At 42.6% G+C, this 17193-nt stretch overlaps 2 protein-coding genes across 2 annotated transcripts; one reads left to right on the top strand and one right to left on the bottom strand. All coding sequences in view use genetic code 11, as the record gives it.

Annotated features, from left to right (window-relative positions):
• Positions 1–923: 923 nt before the first annotated feature.
• EGR_05658 (tRNA-splicing endonuclease subunit Sen34) lies at positions 924–9850 on the bottom strand (the record flags this gene model as incomplete). Its single annotated transcript, XM_024494907.1, has 9 exons — positions 924–1016; positions 2744–3050; positions 3976–4012; positions 4089–4289; positions 8048–8203; positions 8245–8565; positions 8636–8798; positions 9213–9490; positions 9760–9850. 9 exons carry the CDS (start codon positions 9848–9850, stop codon positions 924–926), a joined length of 1647 nt encoding a protein of 548 aa, XP_024350704.1.
• A 2774-nt stretch (positions 9851–12624) lies between these two features.
• On the top strand, positions 12625–13488 carry EGR_05659 (hypothetical protein; the record flags this gene model as incomplete). The annotated part of the gene is made up of 1 exon (XM_024494908.1): positions 12625–13488. One exon carries the CDS (start codon positions 12625–12627, stop codon positions 13486–13488), a length of 864 nt encoding a protein of 287 aa, XP_024350705.1.
• Between the last annotated feature and the right edge of the window lie 3705 nt (positions 13489–17193).

The raw sequence follows: 17193 nt of genomic DNA on the forward strand, positions 1-17193 counted from the left end.
AAAGGAGGGAATGTATTTGATAATTGAGGATAACCCCAGTTAGTTGGGATAAAGGATTGACTTTTGAGAACTGTGTATCAGGAAAGGTTTACTTGTAATATTTTGCCTGTGTGTTCAACTTCTTGTTTTGGTTACGCGGGCACTTATAGCTCGGCCTTTGTGCTTCCGCTGGGGGACATGACCTTCGGACCATGCCAGTAACCCCTCCATCAGCCCCTCTCCATGTCGATGAAACATACTTTGCCCCAGTATTGTGACTTCTTTCGCCTTCAGAAAAGACTTGGAGCGCTACAATGATGGCAGCTGAAAGCGGATCCAATCCCAAAGGATAATTACCCTGATTTCCACCAGTAATTGCCAAATCTCAACGTGATGGAAGAAGGGCATATGCTGTGGATGGGAGAAACTGTGACTGTCTCTAACCGAAGGGATGAAAAGGACGTCCACTTTCGGCAACTACCCAAGTCATGTACTCTACAGGGATGCCACTAACAAATGAAGCGAGCAACATCAGCCGTGAATAATCTGAAAAAGGTCATTACAGAGCTGTCTATGGCTCCAGTATAATGGTGCCAACTGAGCGAACACGCGGTACCTCCTCCACCTCCCCACTAGCCACATGGAACCCACCCAGACAGGTATGGCTTGGCATTACTGGGTTGAAAACAGCGTCAAGTAGAAAAAGACACAAAACCTTATTTCCATGGTATCATCTTAAACCCCGTCCTGTATTAAATGACTCTGTTTATGGCCCAATTTTTTTGACGGCTAGCGATGGAGATACAAGAAAGCCCGCACATTCCGTCTTCCCCCAGTACAGTTTCCAAACAGGACGGAACTGCAGATCTAGTGGAATTGCCAAGAGGGGTCAGTGTCTTTGCAGTCAAATATCTCCTCATTTGTACGCGAATTCGGTGACTAACTCAGGTGGTACGCAAGTGTTTGCCTTTCAGCACCGATCGCTTCGTGATGACCGATGAGGGAGATTGACCAAGAAAAGTGCCGGAGAGGACGCTCTAAAGAGGAGAGGAAATTGAAGGCTCTGCCTTTGTACTTCCGCTGAGCGGCATGGCCTCAACCCTTCTGTACACCGGCGATACATATCCCGCCCTTATACTGTGACTTCTTTCGTCTTCAGAAAAACTCGGGACGCTACGTACTGCTACTTGAAATTAAAACAGAAAGTTTACCACGGAGCCTGTACATTAGGCGTCCAAAAACTTGTGATTATTACATTTACATGAATAATGTACCTACCTTTCCTTGTAATTCAAACACCTTATTTTTGCCGATCGCCTAGTTACTAATGTACCAATTCTTTCGGAATTCCGTAATGAGAAAATCACCTACGACTCGAGGACTATTTCAACGGCCACTTTCATTCAGGTCATAGCTAAGAGAGAGTTTTATTCCCATTCCCGTACACACGTCTAGGAAAGAATTTGGCGCTCCCAGCATACCTTCCATTCATCAACAAGTGAGTGATAGAATGCTATCCTCCATTAGTATTCGCCGATATCATCAATCCAGGATTGTAGCTTTTTCACTAAACTGACGAAGTTACTAGCTTACCAGACACCCACACACTTAGATGTGACTCTTTGCTACCCCTCCCAGCACAATCATATCAAACATGTACAAATAAAATACAATATCGTTGTTTAATGCTCGTCGAATGCAATTCTCCTCAGCTTTTGCCCCAACCATGGGCATCACTACGGCTGGAAACATTGTGATTGACTCTGCATGTGTGTTTTCAAGAAATAGGAACACACTGAGAGTAGCTACCTATCAATGTGTTCAGAAGACTGCCGTCAACGTGAATTTAAAACCAACTGGTGCCGAGATGCTCCTGGGAAGGGCATCAAGGGTACGAGTGCAAAAGTAACCTTGTTAGTGCATAAAAAAAGGAGTTGGGATTCACTCCACAACTTTGCTCCAGAAAATGCGACTCAATTTAGCGACGGTTAGGCAAGTTTTTGCGCTGAGATAGCAATTCTTTTTATGCACCTGTAACTACTCGAACCAACCCTGAGTAAGTTAGTAGATAAACCACTTCTAGTGGCTTTATTCTGCCCATAGAGAAGAGCTAAAACTATCAAGTGGTCGAAAAGTTCGCGTTAACTTGTCGCCGTAATCGCTCTCTACCCACTCCCCAAAAGGCCAAACCTGCTCCATATATGTATTGCAAAGGCAACTGCTCACTTTCTGAAGACCAAACAATTATGGCTGAGATCTACCTTACTCAAGGCAACTTGCTACAACTGGAAGATGTGCAGGAGAACCACCTTCTTCGCCTCCAGAAATAGGTGACCAGCCAATGGTTTGAAAGAAGGCTCTATTCGTATTCACACAAGACGTATTCCCGCCTCATAACGCATAACCCATAGAATCGCCCCACAAGACAATCAGAACTCCAGTTGGGATGGAAAATACTGCTCCATTCTTTTAAGCCTCATGCCATCGGGAAGATCAAATCACGAGAGAAGCAGAAGACAAGTATACATTCATTTCGCTAAATACCTTTGTAGCCTTTCCACACCCCAACCTTACCATTAGTATGACACTAAAACTTCTGAAAAATTGGTTAAGACAAACATTATTAGTCCTACAAATCAAGCATTTGTTCTCGACCAGTTGTATGGTCCCAGCAAAAGCCATAAGCCCCATTAAAGCTGCCTCACATAGTTTACATGAATCCACCTCAACTGATTTTAACAAACTAAGTGAAAAAATATAACACTTTAAAGAAAAGACGCTCACGATAATTAGGAGTCGTAGTGGAAGACAAGAGGAGGCGGAAGAGACCTTGACAGCCCCTCCACACCAGACAGGCGACAAGACTGATCCAAATGTTTGGCCAAACCTGCCTCACTATGCTGCCGCAGAAGGCGGCAAAGCCCTTGTCAACGTCCTGCATCTCATAGTAATCAAAGCCGCCCTCGTACATCTCGTCATCATAGTGGTAGCGGTTATTAAGGTAGATGTCGCTATCTTCATCGAAGACTCCTCCATAACCCGTTAAATCGGTTTCTCCAAAGTCCATTGGTCTGGAGGCATGTGGCGTAGAAGTGAAAAAATGGGGCGATTACCAATTTTCCTCAGAGTTCTATAGACATTTAACACCTCATAGGAATTGACGGCTTACCTGCTATTTTGGTGCAACCAAGAGACTGGCCCATCAAACGAGATGCTAATTTTCAAAGACTTGGCTCACTTACATTTCATATGAATGTTATACTTTTTACCAATTCAACAGTAAATTTAAACCTCCAATCACATTGTTTGAAAGCTATTTGCTTGAGACTGGGGATCAAAAACAACCGTTGTTTCTACAGATACCAACAAAATTGCTTGACCAAAATGTGGCCGCTAGAGAACGTAATGCGCCAACGGTTTGGTGGCCTAAACCCTGAAAAGTATCCACCTGAGAGGCATGAGCTAAGACTAAAGGGGATACAAGGAAGATGATAGCTGCAGAAATGGAAACGGATGTGATACCTCAAAGAAAGTGGCACCGCACTTTCATAACAGACGGATAAACAGGTGCCAGAGACGGTTGCGTAATATTGACACTAGGAAGTCATATAATTCAGACTTGAAAACATAAAAAGCGGGTAATAAAGTAACTCCGACAATGGCACCATTCCTAGTCTACGCAATGATTAGCTATCATCACGAAAATATTTAAACAACCAATCCATTACAGATCGCTGGTTTTGGACCTCCAAAAAAAGAGAAAAATCAAAACTAACCACTTACTCCCTTTGTAGACTGAAGAACAATGTAATAAGAATAGTGATTTGAATGATAAATATACTATGGATTGGTCCTTCAAAGTATGTATAGAACTAGTTGGTTTTGCATTTTTGTGTAAAATTAGAAATCGACTTAACAGTAAAGTCTGATGACGAATTCGAAACATTTTGTTTGCTCGCCCAGAGGTGTACAGAACTGATAAAAAATCGCACCTACTGAAAGATCTGTTCAGTAGCATTCACATGCAGCAAGCCTGCGACAATGAAATAAAAGGCCTGAGACAGGTAAGAAGCAGAAGTTTCTATTTGATTAGACATGCTGTACATCACCAGACGGAGCGTGGAAGCCCATCCAGTAGAGCGAAGTGTAGGCAACGCCATGGTCATCGTCCGCGGCCGTGGTGGCAAGAACGAGGGCCTTGCGAACGCTGTTGGCGATTCGCAGAGAGGCGGAGAGGCGACTGAGGAAGATCGGTGCCTGGGGCGGATTTACCATGACTATGTGGCTCGCGTGATAAAAGAGCGGGTCACCTAAAATCACACCGATCATAGACTTTTCATCAATTGAAAGCAATAATATCGACAAGAGAATTGAGAAACGCCATTCCTTAGAGGTAGAACAGTTTGTACCAATCCGTGTAAAGAATTGAAGTGATGAACAGTCCTACAATAAATGTTGGTATTTAGACCGTACATTTGTCTGCTAATACAGTAGCAGAATGAGTAGAGTTTTCACAGATCAAGCTGATAGAAAATAGAACTTCAACTTTTTCGTATTCAATGAATTTGGAATAATTAAAATTAGAGGCAACACAACTTCATTAATCAACTTTTACCAAGCAGAGATAAATCACACCAAAAAACGTCGTATTTATATTCCTTTAAGTTATCTGTGTAGTAGATTGCTTGCTTAACTCTGTTTCAATGAAGGGCGGCCTGGCATCCAGGTCATGCCGGAAGCGCAATTCCTTCCGTATGTCAACATTAGTAATCTGCCACATTGATGGCAGCGGAAAGTAAGCCCAATCCTAGAGGATAACTAGCCTGCTATTTACCTCTCGGTGAAAGACCTTCATGTGTTGGAAGAAGGGCATATCGCGGATGAAAAAAATATGTAATGACTTTTAACAAAAGGGTTGAGAATGAAGTCTACCTTCGGTAACTACCCTGGTCCTGTGTTCTGAGGGAATGCCACCAGCAACTGAAAGCATGGTGGGCCTGTACGATCCGGAAAAGTTTGCTGCGGAGCTGTCTACGGTGCCTGTATAAAGGTGTCTACCAGCTGGGTAGAATCCAGAGAGATATGGCCAGGTGGAACTGAGGTGGGGACAATGTGGAAGGGAGGAGGAGGCGCAAAATCTTATCCCTACGAAGCTATTTCAAGCATCGACCTTTAGTAAATGACTCTGCCTAGAGGTCAGTGGTCCCATCACTGGCAATGGACGCGCGTGGTGGTCAACACATTTTCCCGTCTTCCAATACAGTCCTTATATAGGATGAAACACCAGACCCGGTGGAATTGGCAGGAGGAATCACTGACGTTGCGGTCAGATGTCTTCTCAGTTGCACGCTTTACAGCACCAAATACGTTTTGATAGCCGATGTGGGAGGTTGACCAAGGGGAGAGTCGAGGATGGCACTCAAAAGGAGAGAGGGGCTATGTAAGGGGTTAGCTGTTTGTTTGACTCTCAATTTTGGTAACGGGGCCACATAGGAGCTCCACCATTGTGTCGCCTGCGGGTGACCAGGCCTTCGGGCCGTAATGGTAGCCCGATCCCTTCTGTACGTCAACGATGCATATTCTGCTAAAGTATTATGTCTTCTTTCGTCTTCAGAGAAGTTTCGAGGGGTTACAATCTGCACGTCACAAGTAGCGGTCAAAACCGTGAAGTGTCATAAATCCGACTCCTTCGACACTCAGTGGTTTGGAAATGCTCAACTGATAGATGGTGCGGAGGCAACTGCCGCTGGATTTAAATAGTTTTGTTGAAAAAACCATAAAAAGGTAAAAATAGAATCCCAAAGTACCAAAGTAACCATCCAGCTTTCCTTTGCAACAGCGCTTGGGCATTGGTAAATTGGAAAAAGTTAAACTAGGCTTCACAGGCAAATTATTTCAGAAGAATATCTCAACTTGGCTCTTTAAAAGCGAGAGCTCTAAGATGTCCATCAGGTTTATTAAGCTGAAAATGATATATTCTTACTCAGAGAAACTAGTTCATGTCAAAAAATCTTATTATCTTCGAGATTTATGAGCAATTAACTCAGATTTAAAATCGCGACATGTCACTGACACATTCAATTGAACCTTTAGCGGTTAGTGACCGCTGGTTTGAAAACACCTTTTAGATTAGGAGGCGGAGGGGCCCCATCGACCCTCAAGGGGGAGGCGAAATCAGATTACTCTAAAAACGTTAGCCGCTTGGATACTTTTGCATTGTACCAATGCTGTCCACAAACCGCTCATCTCGATCTAGACGTTTGAAACCGGAGGTGGAGGAAACAAACGACGAAATCGTTAGACATGTCCAGAGATATACGTATCAAAAGCTGGAACTGGCATGAAGTAGTAGGCACTGCCAAAATTTCTATCATACAGAACTATATTTTGAGAAATATGAAAAAAAATAGAAGCATCCAACGTGGTCACCTTTGAGATATTCGATTTTCCCGAAAGCAAATATTTGGACTGGATGAAAATGCAGAGAAATTACTTTATAAGACGATTAAAACCTTCAAACCTTACAAAATTACAATTCGAATTCAATTAAAAAGGTTTTTTCGAGATGCGAGCGGAAAAAAATGATGCAGAAAACACAGCCTAAAACGGAAATACAGTTCATTCCAGTGGAAAAGGAAAGTACCACCCACTCCCCTGAACCGCCCGACAGCCGATGTTCTCTCAAGATGCTTCTTTAGAAAATGGTGCAAAAAAATCCACATTTTAGTCAAACTAGAAATTGTTGGTTACCCACAAAACTCAAAAATGGTAAAGCTAGCGAACTTTTCACCAGGCTATCGAGGAAAGTTGTTTCAAAAGAGACCCTGAAATTCACCTATATCAAATCGTTCATGCAAATTTCACAACGAATGAAGTAAATGAAGGGAATCTTTTTAAACATCTTGGTCAATAAGGAAGGTATCATTACAACCCATAATTCGAGCCTTCCTACGCTAGACACAAACTCGAGGCGAACTCCACTTGCGTTAAACCTTTTGTTGCTAAAACCAAACAATCTCACTCTTTCTCCACATTATTTCCGAATGGCCTATTCGATTTCAAATGATCGTCAAATACTGATGTCAAGGAAAGGTAGTGATTCCCGTCCTCCCTTCCTCTCATCCATGCAAATCTTCCCACAATTAATTCCTGCAGCGGAACGGAGCCTTGCGTTGTGTTTGCCAGTGAAAGTTGGTCTTAACTCTGCCTAACTGGCTAGCCGTGACTGTTTCAAATGAAGTTTCTTATTCACAGCCTTCGAGTAATCCGATCCCAGTCACAGCTTTTTTGCCTTCAGTGTACCACACACACACACACACAAGGACGAAGAAAGCATTACCTTATGACGATGGGGTGACGGGAGCCTCAGAAGTGTGCCCACTTAAAGTTGGATCATAAGGGCAATTTCTCAGTCCAGTTAGTCGGACGGTTAAACGGTCAGTCAGTCATTGGACACTTGAAAGAAGTTTATCATCTTGTGTTAGTACAGCGGCGACAGGCTTGTTAGAGCAGCATCTCTCCCCACCTAATTGCGATTTAAACCAATTGTTTCACCACGACCATCTTGAATTTCCGTGTCGATAGTCTTCATTACCAAGAGTAGAGGAACTTTCCGAATGTGAGGCGTATCTATATTTGAGTGATTCACCTTTAGAGTCGGAAATTTCGAGCCATTTTTAGGGTGCTTCGTTCTGCTTTCCAATATCACCTCTTTTCAAGAGGTCACACAGCAAATATGACGAGAAGTTTTGGAACATGGTTATACCCACTTCATGGAGTTGACAGGCTCAAATTAACTACACCATGTTCAACTGACAATCGATGATGTGAGGATTTGGAAATAAGAAAGCAGTACCATGTCAACAAATTGAGGCATATCTGTTCTTTTGAGTCCATTCATATAGATGATCATATCCACCTTACAAATCTCCACAAGTTACAAGTCACTAGAGCGACTAAGGCCGAAAAGCGCATGAAACCTATGATTTTTAAGTCAACGTCAAACAGCTTACAAAGTTAGAATTAAGTAGAAAACAGACGACACTTCAACAGGATAGAGGTAACTCACCTTGATATACGAGAAAATCACCACCCATCTTCGAAGCTGAACAGGTGATGTAGAAGCCTCTCGACCAGAGATCATCAAAAACTCTGCACCTGACGATAACGTCCTTATTCCTATCCAACTGCGATTTCGATGAAATCTCAAGGAGCCACAGTGCCACTAAGGTAGAACAAAACATCAATAACTTCGAATCACCGCACCTTTCTCAACGCTGTCACGAGCCGCATCGGGAACGGGGAGAGTCGTGTGTTCACCATCACGTCTCCACTCCTGAGGTGTCGGTCGGGGTCGATGGAGGGGAATGTACTTAGTCATCTTCTCATCATCAGTAGATGTGGTCCCCATCAACTCTTCAAGAGTCGGCAGGGGTTCATTGATCTCGTCTTCCTGCTCCTTAACTTCTGCCTGCTCATCAAGGCAACCCTCCTCCGGGTATTCCGATGCTGATTCCATCACTGAGGCAACTTTCCGGCGCTTTCGACGCTGTAGTTTTTTAAGGCGCTTCTTCGACAGTCTCACTCCTTGAAAGAAATGCGCAAATGATCGAATGCATATAGCACAGTGAAGAAGAATTGGCGATAAAAGGAGTACCATTTTCATCGTAAAGGACTTTTTGATCGCTACCACCAACATCGGTGGAACAGCTGCTGCCAGCCTTGGCAGCTTCTCGTGCCTTTCGCTTTTTTCTGCCCTTGAGAATCTCACCGTAGTAGCTGAGCATTCGTTGGCGTCTCCGTTGCTTGTGAATCTCCATCTTGTGTTAAAAAACCTAATATGAAACTGGCTATTCTATAAAAGGGAAATTGTTCAAGCGGTGATTTTAAGAGCTTGCACCTTGAAGACCAAAAAGTGGTGTCCTAACAAAGTGCATAAATTTTCACGACGATGTACAAGTAATTTAATTATTAAAAGCTATTGAGTCAGTAGAGTCAGTTATCAACTAGACAAATGATCGGAATCGATTTCTACACCCAATTCCCAAAACAATGGAACATCAAAACATCGCATGTTACTAGTTTTGAATAAATTATCTCCATATTGAATATCAGACGAGAAAAACTGCACAGACGATTAAATGAACAAGAGCGGCAGTAAGTAACGTCTAGGTTCCTGCACTTGTTTACAAAGGGAAATTTAACCCGTACAAAATCCTAAGCAAGAGACGTACCGACTCGGCATAGTGGAGGGCGAGAGCGGAGTCGAATCGAGCTAGGGTGCGAGGCGAGGGTGGATTGAGGGAGCACACAGGACGGACGGAGTCGATAGCGACGACGATGCGGCGGAAAAGGAGGAGAGCGGTCTCTTCAAGGCTCAGGCGCAGCGGCAGACGAACAGTGAATGCGGAGGAAGCCTTCGTTGCCACCGACGACGACGGTCCTGAGGTGGCAGAGGGCGAGACGGAAAGGTGGCCAACGATTCGGTGTTCTCGGCGAAGCCGCTCCACATCTAGGATTGGCAAGGGGGTTGAATGTCAGATGGCCTAATCAGCAGCCACTAATGTTCACGGCAGTAGTGGTCCAAAAAAAAATTTTCTATGCTGATAAAAGAAGTACAGATGCCACTGCATTTCAAAATTTTTGAAGGTTAGCTTGCACTTCAAACACATACAAGCAAGAGGAGACATTTAATGGGGCGTTTCATCGATGCCAAGATAGGCAACATATAAATGGGAGAGGCAACAGAAATAAAATAGGGGGCAAATAAAGCCGACTCACGCCTGGCTACCCAGACAAAAAATTCACCCCAAGGGGCCATTTGGATGACAATTTCATCATCTGCATGTTCTGGTTCCACAATTTCAGCCATTCTAAAAGTATCAAAAAGACAAGTACATACAAAAAGAAATATGCTGTTGCGACCACAGAAGACCGAAGACAAGTAGAGAAGCAAACTAGTAGCCCCACAAGAAAACGAATTTGGGACAACATATGTAATGTAGTTAAGATGCGTTATAATACAACGAGAATAATGTTTGCAACGCGAATTCGATCTGTGATAGACAAAGCCATGCTGTTACAAACAACCAAAGACGCCCAACAAAACCTAATAAAATATTACCGCTAGCAAAGTTTGAACAATATGGTCCTGTCTATGGCCTAATTATTGCACGTATTGCACCTTAAAACAGAACTCAGCAGACACACCCGAATCGGAATCCTCAAAGTACGCGCAAGTCATTTGAAGTATCAAAAGTTTGAACGTAAAGTGGAAGCACTGAAGACAAGTTATAAGAGTTTAACAAATACAAATCATTTAGTGTTATGATGTGCATGTCTATACACAGGATTTAGCATGGGCTACTCAAAGGTATAAGGCAGAAATCTCTTATCCAAGAGTAGCATTTATTGTACGTTAACTATTTGAATTTTGCAATGTTATGAGTAGACTAATTGCCAGTAATTATATGGATATATGTGGGAGCCCCGACACTTCCCTGAAGACTAAAAAAGACATAATACATGGGCAGAATATATACATTCGGCATATAGGCATCGGGGATATTGGCATGGCCTGGAGTTCAGCCCACCCGGCAAGACACAGTGGCCAAGACAGTGTCACTTCATTATAACCGGAGGTCAAACGACCAATGTATTACATCTACTTTTTACTTATTTTATTGTTCATCGCAGTGCTTTGTGTTTCATCTTTATTCGAAGCAGTATTCCTCAATGATTTTTCAAGAAATGTTTTCTTTCCGCGCACTTGTTTTAAGCTGAATATATTTTAACGTGGAGGTATTACTTTTAACTTACAGCATATTTGTTCCATCAAGGTGCAATTGTGGGCTGGTTGAGATATACTGCTGGTCTGATATTAGAATTACTGTGAAATAAACCTTTAACGAAATGATTGTGAATGCCAATTAGCCAGTGTAAACAAGTGGATCGTCTATGCAAATATTGCGTACACGAGTCCATTCCAAGTCACAATAGTAGCTGTTTAAATTAGCCTCACCTTTTCCCAGCCCCATGCCACTAATAAAGGCTCATTAAGACCAGTCCATAATTCATTTGGAACAATCTTTAATCCCCCTCTACTTCATGGTGACAAAAAGACTAAGCATTAAATCTGGCACGCACATTTACCCTCGAAGACAATTGGCACTTTGGCTACAGAACGACTTTTTTTAGGTTAATTGACATTGGTGGTTCTCAAGACACAAATAAGGCAAATTAAGTTAAACAAGGAAATGATTTCACCTGTGCTCTTCGGTTCATTAACGAGTTAGGATATTAACATCTTTTGTATTTTTCCTAAGGTCGACTATTTTTAGCTCTGCTGCAAAACTTCTTCTACCCCTAACTTGCAAATGGATGCAGAGGCATAAAAAACCTGTAATAAGGAAAAGAAAGGGACGCAGTGCACATCAAGCAAGCGTGTCCTGCATATAATTAATTACGCCCTTCTCAAAATACACTTTAGCCGAAAACAATGCAAGAGGCGTTTTTATGGTTTAACGGTTCCCTGAATCTGTCATTCTCTTAGGTTCAGTATGCAGATATAACAGGATGGGAAATTAAATGCAATGCAATTATGAAGCAAAGGTCTTTGCTACATTGTACTTCCTTCATGTTTCCTCATTTACTCCAATTTTCTCCTGAATCCTTCCTTAACCGCAATCGTATCATGTGGAATCTCGACTGACTTATCTACCATTTTTACAACTCCTCTCTTTGAACCAAACAACCCTTCTCTGCGAAGTTAATACACTTTTCGACGGAAGACAAAATTGTCGGCTCAAGAAGTTCTCAAGAAGGTGGTTAAACCCGAGAAGTGTGAGGGATCAGGCGGCACAGCATAGTGACATTCGAAGGTGGAGAAGCGGAAGCGAATAGAGGAAACACTCAAAATCCGCTTCCTTCCTTCTCTGAACAAACCTCAAAAATAACCATAAGGAATCTGAAATGGGGCGACACATTGCGAAAGCCCAATTACAGGCAGCGATTGTTGTGGCACCGACGTAAGTGATCGGGTCAGTTAATGAATTAATCAGGATTGTAAATCAGGACTTGGGTGGATAACTTAATGACTCCTGCATAATTTTTTATTAGTAAAAAAGGGTTCTAAGTGTAAGGTGAATATTTACGCTCCTTATTTCTGTAAAGTACTGAGTCTGAGGCAAAGCTCTGATTAAAAATTTACGACACACAAAAGGAGGAGGTGGAGCCATGCCATGCCGTAAAACCTCACAACATATGTTCATTTGTTCACCCATTGAGACTAATTTATAAAAACAATTCTTCAAGGCACAAATCTCTTTTTATACATTTGTAATTAGGCTAAGAGAGGTGGAGGGGAACGGCAATGTCTGGGAAAGTTGATCACCTGGTGGGTAATGCAGCTCCCGAAGTCATTATCCCTAGCTTTGCAACAATTTACGACCAGCATGCCTCCCTGTCTCTCAACACATTCTGCTTCAGTCAACAATACGCCTCTACTAGTGCCTCATCTGGGAAGGGGGAAACAAACTACCAAGGCAGCATTTTAAACCGTAGCACTCGCCAGCTTGATTTAAACAACAAACATGTGCTATTGATTTTGACAACTGACATGACTTATTTTGGGCGAGTAAGTTGGCCATGGGGAATTGTGGACTCCACAGAAAGAGAAAGAAAGACGAAAAAGTTGAGGAACACGGCGATGAGCAGTTAGGACGAGTTAGCCAAAATTCCTACGGAAAGTCCAATGCTAGAGACGGGCCTGCAAAGCCATCATCTAGGGCCATTGTGAAAGTCAGAAAACCGCTTCCTCCTTGGGGCTTCAATAGTCTTCCTATGCCTATTAGCATTCGACACTCTGCGAAAGTTGCAAATGGTTCCAAAAATTTCCTCTCAATGTTCAAGAAGTACATACCAACGACAACACTAAAGAAGGGTGTTATTCACTTGCAACAGCGCTACCCCAAAGCCATACCCTACGTGTATGCAACGGCTCTCGGTTTTGCTCGACTAGAACAGGCTTGGAAGAAGTGTAAATTTACTCGACGACCTGGCATAAAGTCACCCCGAGGTGGTGCTGGAGCTCCATTTTGTGATATAAAGCGACTAGATGATCGAGATGTTCCACCGGAAAAAGAGAAATGGTGGCGATATACCATGTTCTTATTAGTCGATCCCCTAGAAAAGGACAAATTTCCCCGGAGATTGGCCGAAAATGGAGGTCAACTAGTCAGTGTTGAGAGCCGTACAGGTTGTGAAATCCGAATTGGGGAGAAAAAGTTCCTCTACCGCGGGAATCTCGTGCGCCACTTTTTCATCGACGGACCCACACAGAACGCCATTGTTTGCTGTCAAAATTCTCTACCCCAGTGGCTTTTCAAAAACGTCATCATTGACCACAAAAACAGCTACAGAAAGGAGCCACTGCCGCCGGAACCAATGTTAATGAAGTTGGAAAGATTCACCAACTTCGAAATGTCTCGACAGATGGCGTTAGTGAACTAAAGGCCGGCGTTTGCATTTCGGACAGTTTTCACAGACAAACAAAAATGCCTTGTATACATTCTTCACAGGGAGAACTGTTAAGTGACTTTGAATAAAAAAAACAACATATTTCAATAGAATTTTGTTTGCTAGTATAAAGACTTGTATGATTGTCCGGGTTTAAAGAAGTAAATACGAGACAATTAATTCCAAGTAGAGTGGTAAATGTCCTAATCAAACTTTTTTAAAGTAAGCAAAAATAAGAAATAGATTAATTTACTCCTTCAAACAATCCCAGATGTCTAGTGAAGTTTTGCGCAGTCAGGAAATGGAATCGCTGGTACCTATCACATGAAAAATCAGATGTCTTGGAGAGGAAATGACCAATGGAAAGGTCGCGGAACCGTTAGCTTAAAGGTGTGCTGGTAACCCAAACTGCAAAGATTTCGGAGGTTGTCCGACAAGCCAGATCGCATAGACACGTAGCAAAATCTAATCTGTCCACATTACAGTGAGAGCTAACCAGTAGTTATTTATACATCATTGGTAGAAGATCGGGACAATTTACAAGTCTGTGAGTGAACTGAAAATACAACCTTCTTTACAAAAAAGGTGGCTTTGATCTCACCGACGGTACATAAAATGAAAGAATGTATGACCATTTTTACGTTGTAATTACATAAAAAGGTGTTCAAGTGAAAATGGGGACTTTTGCTTTTGGAGCAATTCGGAGGGTATGGATGTGAGTGAGTGAGTGCCGTAGGCGAGGGCTTCTGCAGGCTAGACGGCAGGTTGCAGTGGTGGGGTCTGCTTGCCCACCCACTGGTTTATCCTCGTACCTGCGGCAGATTTCAGACACCATAAGGTGATAGAACTATCAGTCAATCAACTGTGAGCGACTTGAGCAATGTACAAATGTCAAAAACGCCTCCACCGTTACCAGTGATGACCCAGGTCATAGCCGCAGCAGGCATTCGTGTAAACGTCATATGTTGACGTATCAAAACTCTGTGGTGTGAGGAAATTGCAAAAACATTGGAAATACGAAAGCACCTGCCAATTTAAAAGCCACTTCATACTGGAAGTCAAGACAAACGTAAGCAAGTAGGCTATTCTTGAATTTTTTAGCATATCAATAGACCTTTGAAGTTCCGAGTCTTTCAGGCACTAATAAGATTGGAGGAGAGTAAGTGTAAAGCTGAAAAGGAGGGTTGTGCTGAAGAGAAAATCTCGATTTCTCTACAGAACCTTTTACCTTATTGTTCTTTTAAGCATTAGAGTTCCGGTTTGACTTGAACGATTGTCTGGACGGCTTGCAACTCCCTATTTTTGGACAGTAACAATTTTTTTGGAAGAATTAAATGGTCACAGAAAGTTTTTCCAAATATTTTATTCGCTGTAACGGCTGTTACATAGCATATGGATTTTTTGAAGATGCCTAAATGACGCGTTTTATCACTTAAAGCTGGGCTAAAATGCCCTTCCTCACCACAAATCAGTCAGTTGACCAGCCACCTAGGCGTCCAGCATTGTAAAATGTACACTGGAAGAAGTGCAGAAAAAAGTGGGTAGTCTTTAAGGCCTGTTGACATCAACTACTAGTAAATTTGTGGAGAAATCTTCTCCTTAGTGTCCTTCACGGTTTTCCCTCCCCAGTTGGTGTATGTGTAAACCTAATATCCCATCATCACTAACCGTAAGGGCGAATAGGAGTAGCTGCTGGCACACACTACAAATGCTATGCAACGAATTTGACATGAAGTTAGCTCCAGAATCTATCAAATCCAGTTAACCTGTTTTAGTAAAACTAGAGGGGCTCAAAACCATATCAACTAGGGTCAACTTACATTAGGTATCACAAAGTTTTAAAAGTGAGCTGAAATCCACAATAAGTAGTATCACGTCGGTAGAATGACATTTCTGTGAAAACAATAGTGTGCGCAATGGGTCTGTTAAAAGTCTCCAAAAGTCATAAAAAATTATTCAACTAGGGCCATAGTAAAACGGCACAAAAATTATTTTATCACTTGTTCTAATTTATGATGATATTTAACTGCATCGAGATACTAATAAATCACATCTTGACAATCCCCTCACTATTCTGACAATCGGATGAATCGCAGGAAGTGTGCCTTACAAGTAAGCACCCGACATGAAAAGCACTTTCTTTCAACCACATGATGGACTGTAATTTCATCCGTTTGCATTGTCCCTACGGGACCCGACAGGTTGCGTACAGGGTCCGCCCTGCAGGCACCGCAGAGAACCAGGCTACACGCATTCATTACTGTCACCTCAAGTTCGGTACACTTGCTATTTATAGTTGGTGAGGAAAATTACAGAATTTCTAATTAACCTTAAAGTGAAATTTAGTGAATTACGTTTTTTGTTATGAATATCCACTTAGGAATGCTTAAACTTTGTCGAAATGACCCCGAATGCATTTACGGGTGGTCAGTAAAAGTGAGGTGGTGGGCAGTCCACCTACAGAGACCTCAAAAAATATGTAGATATTTGTCATATAGCACACTCAGTCTTTCCTGAAGTCAAAGGAAGCCACAGTATTAGGTCGTAAAATGCAATGGCTAAGTAGAAAAAAATGATACGGGTTGCGGAGGCTAAGGGCATGGTCCGGTGGCCATGCTGCCCAGCAGAGATACAAAAGCCAAGCCTAAAGTGCTCGCATAAACAAAACGTAGAGTCAAACAAGTAGCCAACGTATTACATAGACGCTGTCATCTTTCCAGCGTCGTGCCCAGCGCCCCCACCTTAATCAACCTCCCGCATAGACCAACACAGCACAGTCGGTGCTGTAAGAAGTAACACTCGCCAACCAAACGCACCAGTCCTGGAATTTGCTTGCATCTTAGATGATAGCTAACTGCGAATTCATTGATACCTTCTGGCAATTTCATTGGATCCAGGGCTTCATCCCATTGGGAGCTGGGTTGGGGGCAGGAAGAATGCACTGGCAAAGGCCACGGCTTCGAAAAGTTTCTTTAAAATAAGGTCCCGCTTGTGTTCCTCCTTCCCACTTTGCTCTCACGTCAGTGCTGCCTATCCATACCTGCCTGGGCTCTATCCAGCAGATGGAGAGGTAAAAAAGGTATCACTTGTCCACTTAGCTGACCATCTTCATGTAGATGCCAAGAACAGATCTGCAGTAAACTTTTTCAGATAATTCACAACTAGCTTAGCCTCGGTTGTTATGGGCGATCCTGGAGAACATGAGAGTAGGTTAGTTACTGAACGTAGATGTCACTTTCAACCTTTCGGTTGGAGGTCATCGCGGGTCCTCCCATCCGCAACATATGCCTTTAAGCAATAGAAATTGGGATAATTGTCCTTTAGGATAGAGTATGCTTTCTGCTGCCACCAATGTAGAGCTCCGAGTCTTTCTTCAAGCCAGAAGTAGTCCTAGTGCTTGGCCGTACAGAAGGGTTACTGAATTGACGTGGTGGTAATGCCGCTTAGCTGAGGGACAATAATGGAGAGCTAAACAAGTGGCCAAAGTATTACATTTATTTTGTTCAAACTTGACTAGTGGATAAGTGAAGCTGTGTGGATATGCAGGAAAGCCGGAATTTGTAACAGTAGTCGCGTAAAAGGTGACCCTTTTTCAAGACCCTTATCTGAGGCTGCTCTGAATAAATCTATTGTCCAAAGATAAAACCACAAAATTTCTTTCTCATACAGATCTGTATTTTCCTGCTTGAGAAGGAATTT

The sequence above is a fragment of the Echinococcus granulosus genome (assembly GCF_000524195.1).
Source record: "Echinococcus granulosus chromosome Unknown EG_S00043, whole genome shotgun sequence".
NCBI classification, from domain to species: Eukaryota; Metazoa; Platyhelminthes; class Cestoda; order Cyclophyllidea; family Taeniidae; genus Echinococcus; species Echinococcus granulosus.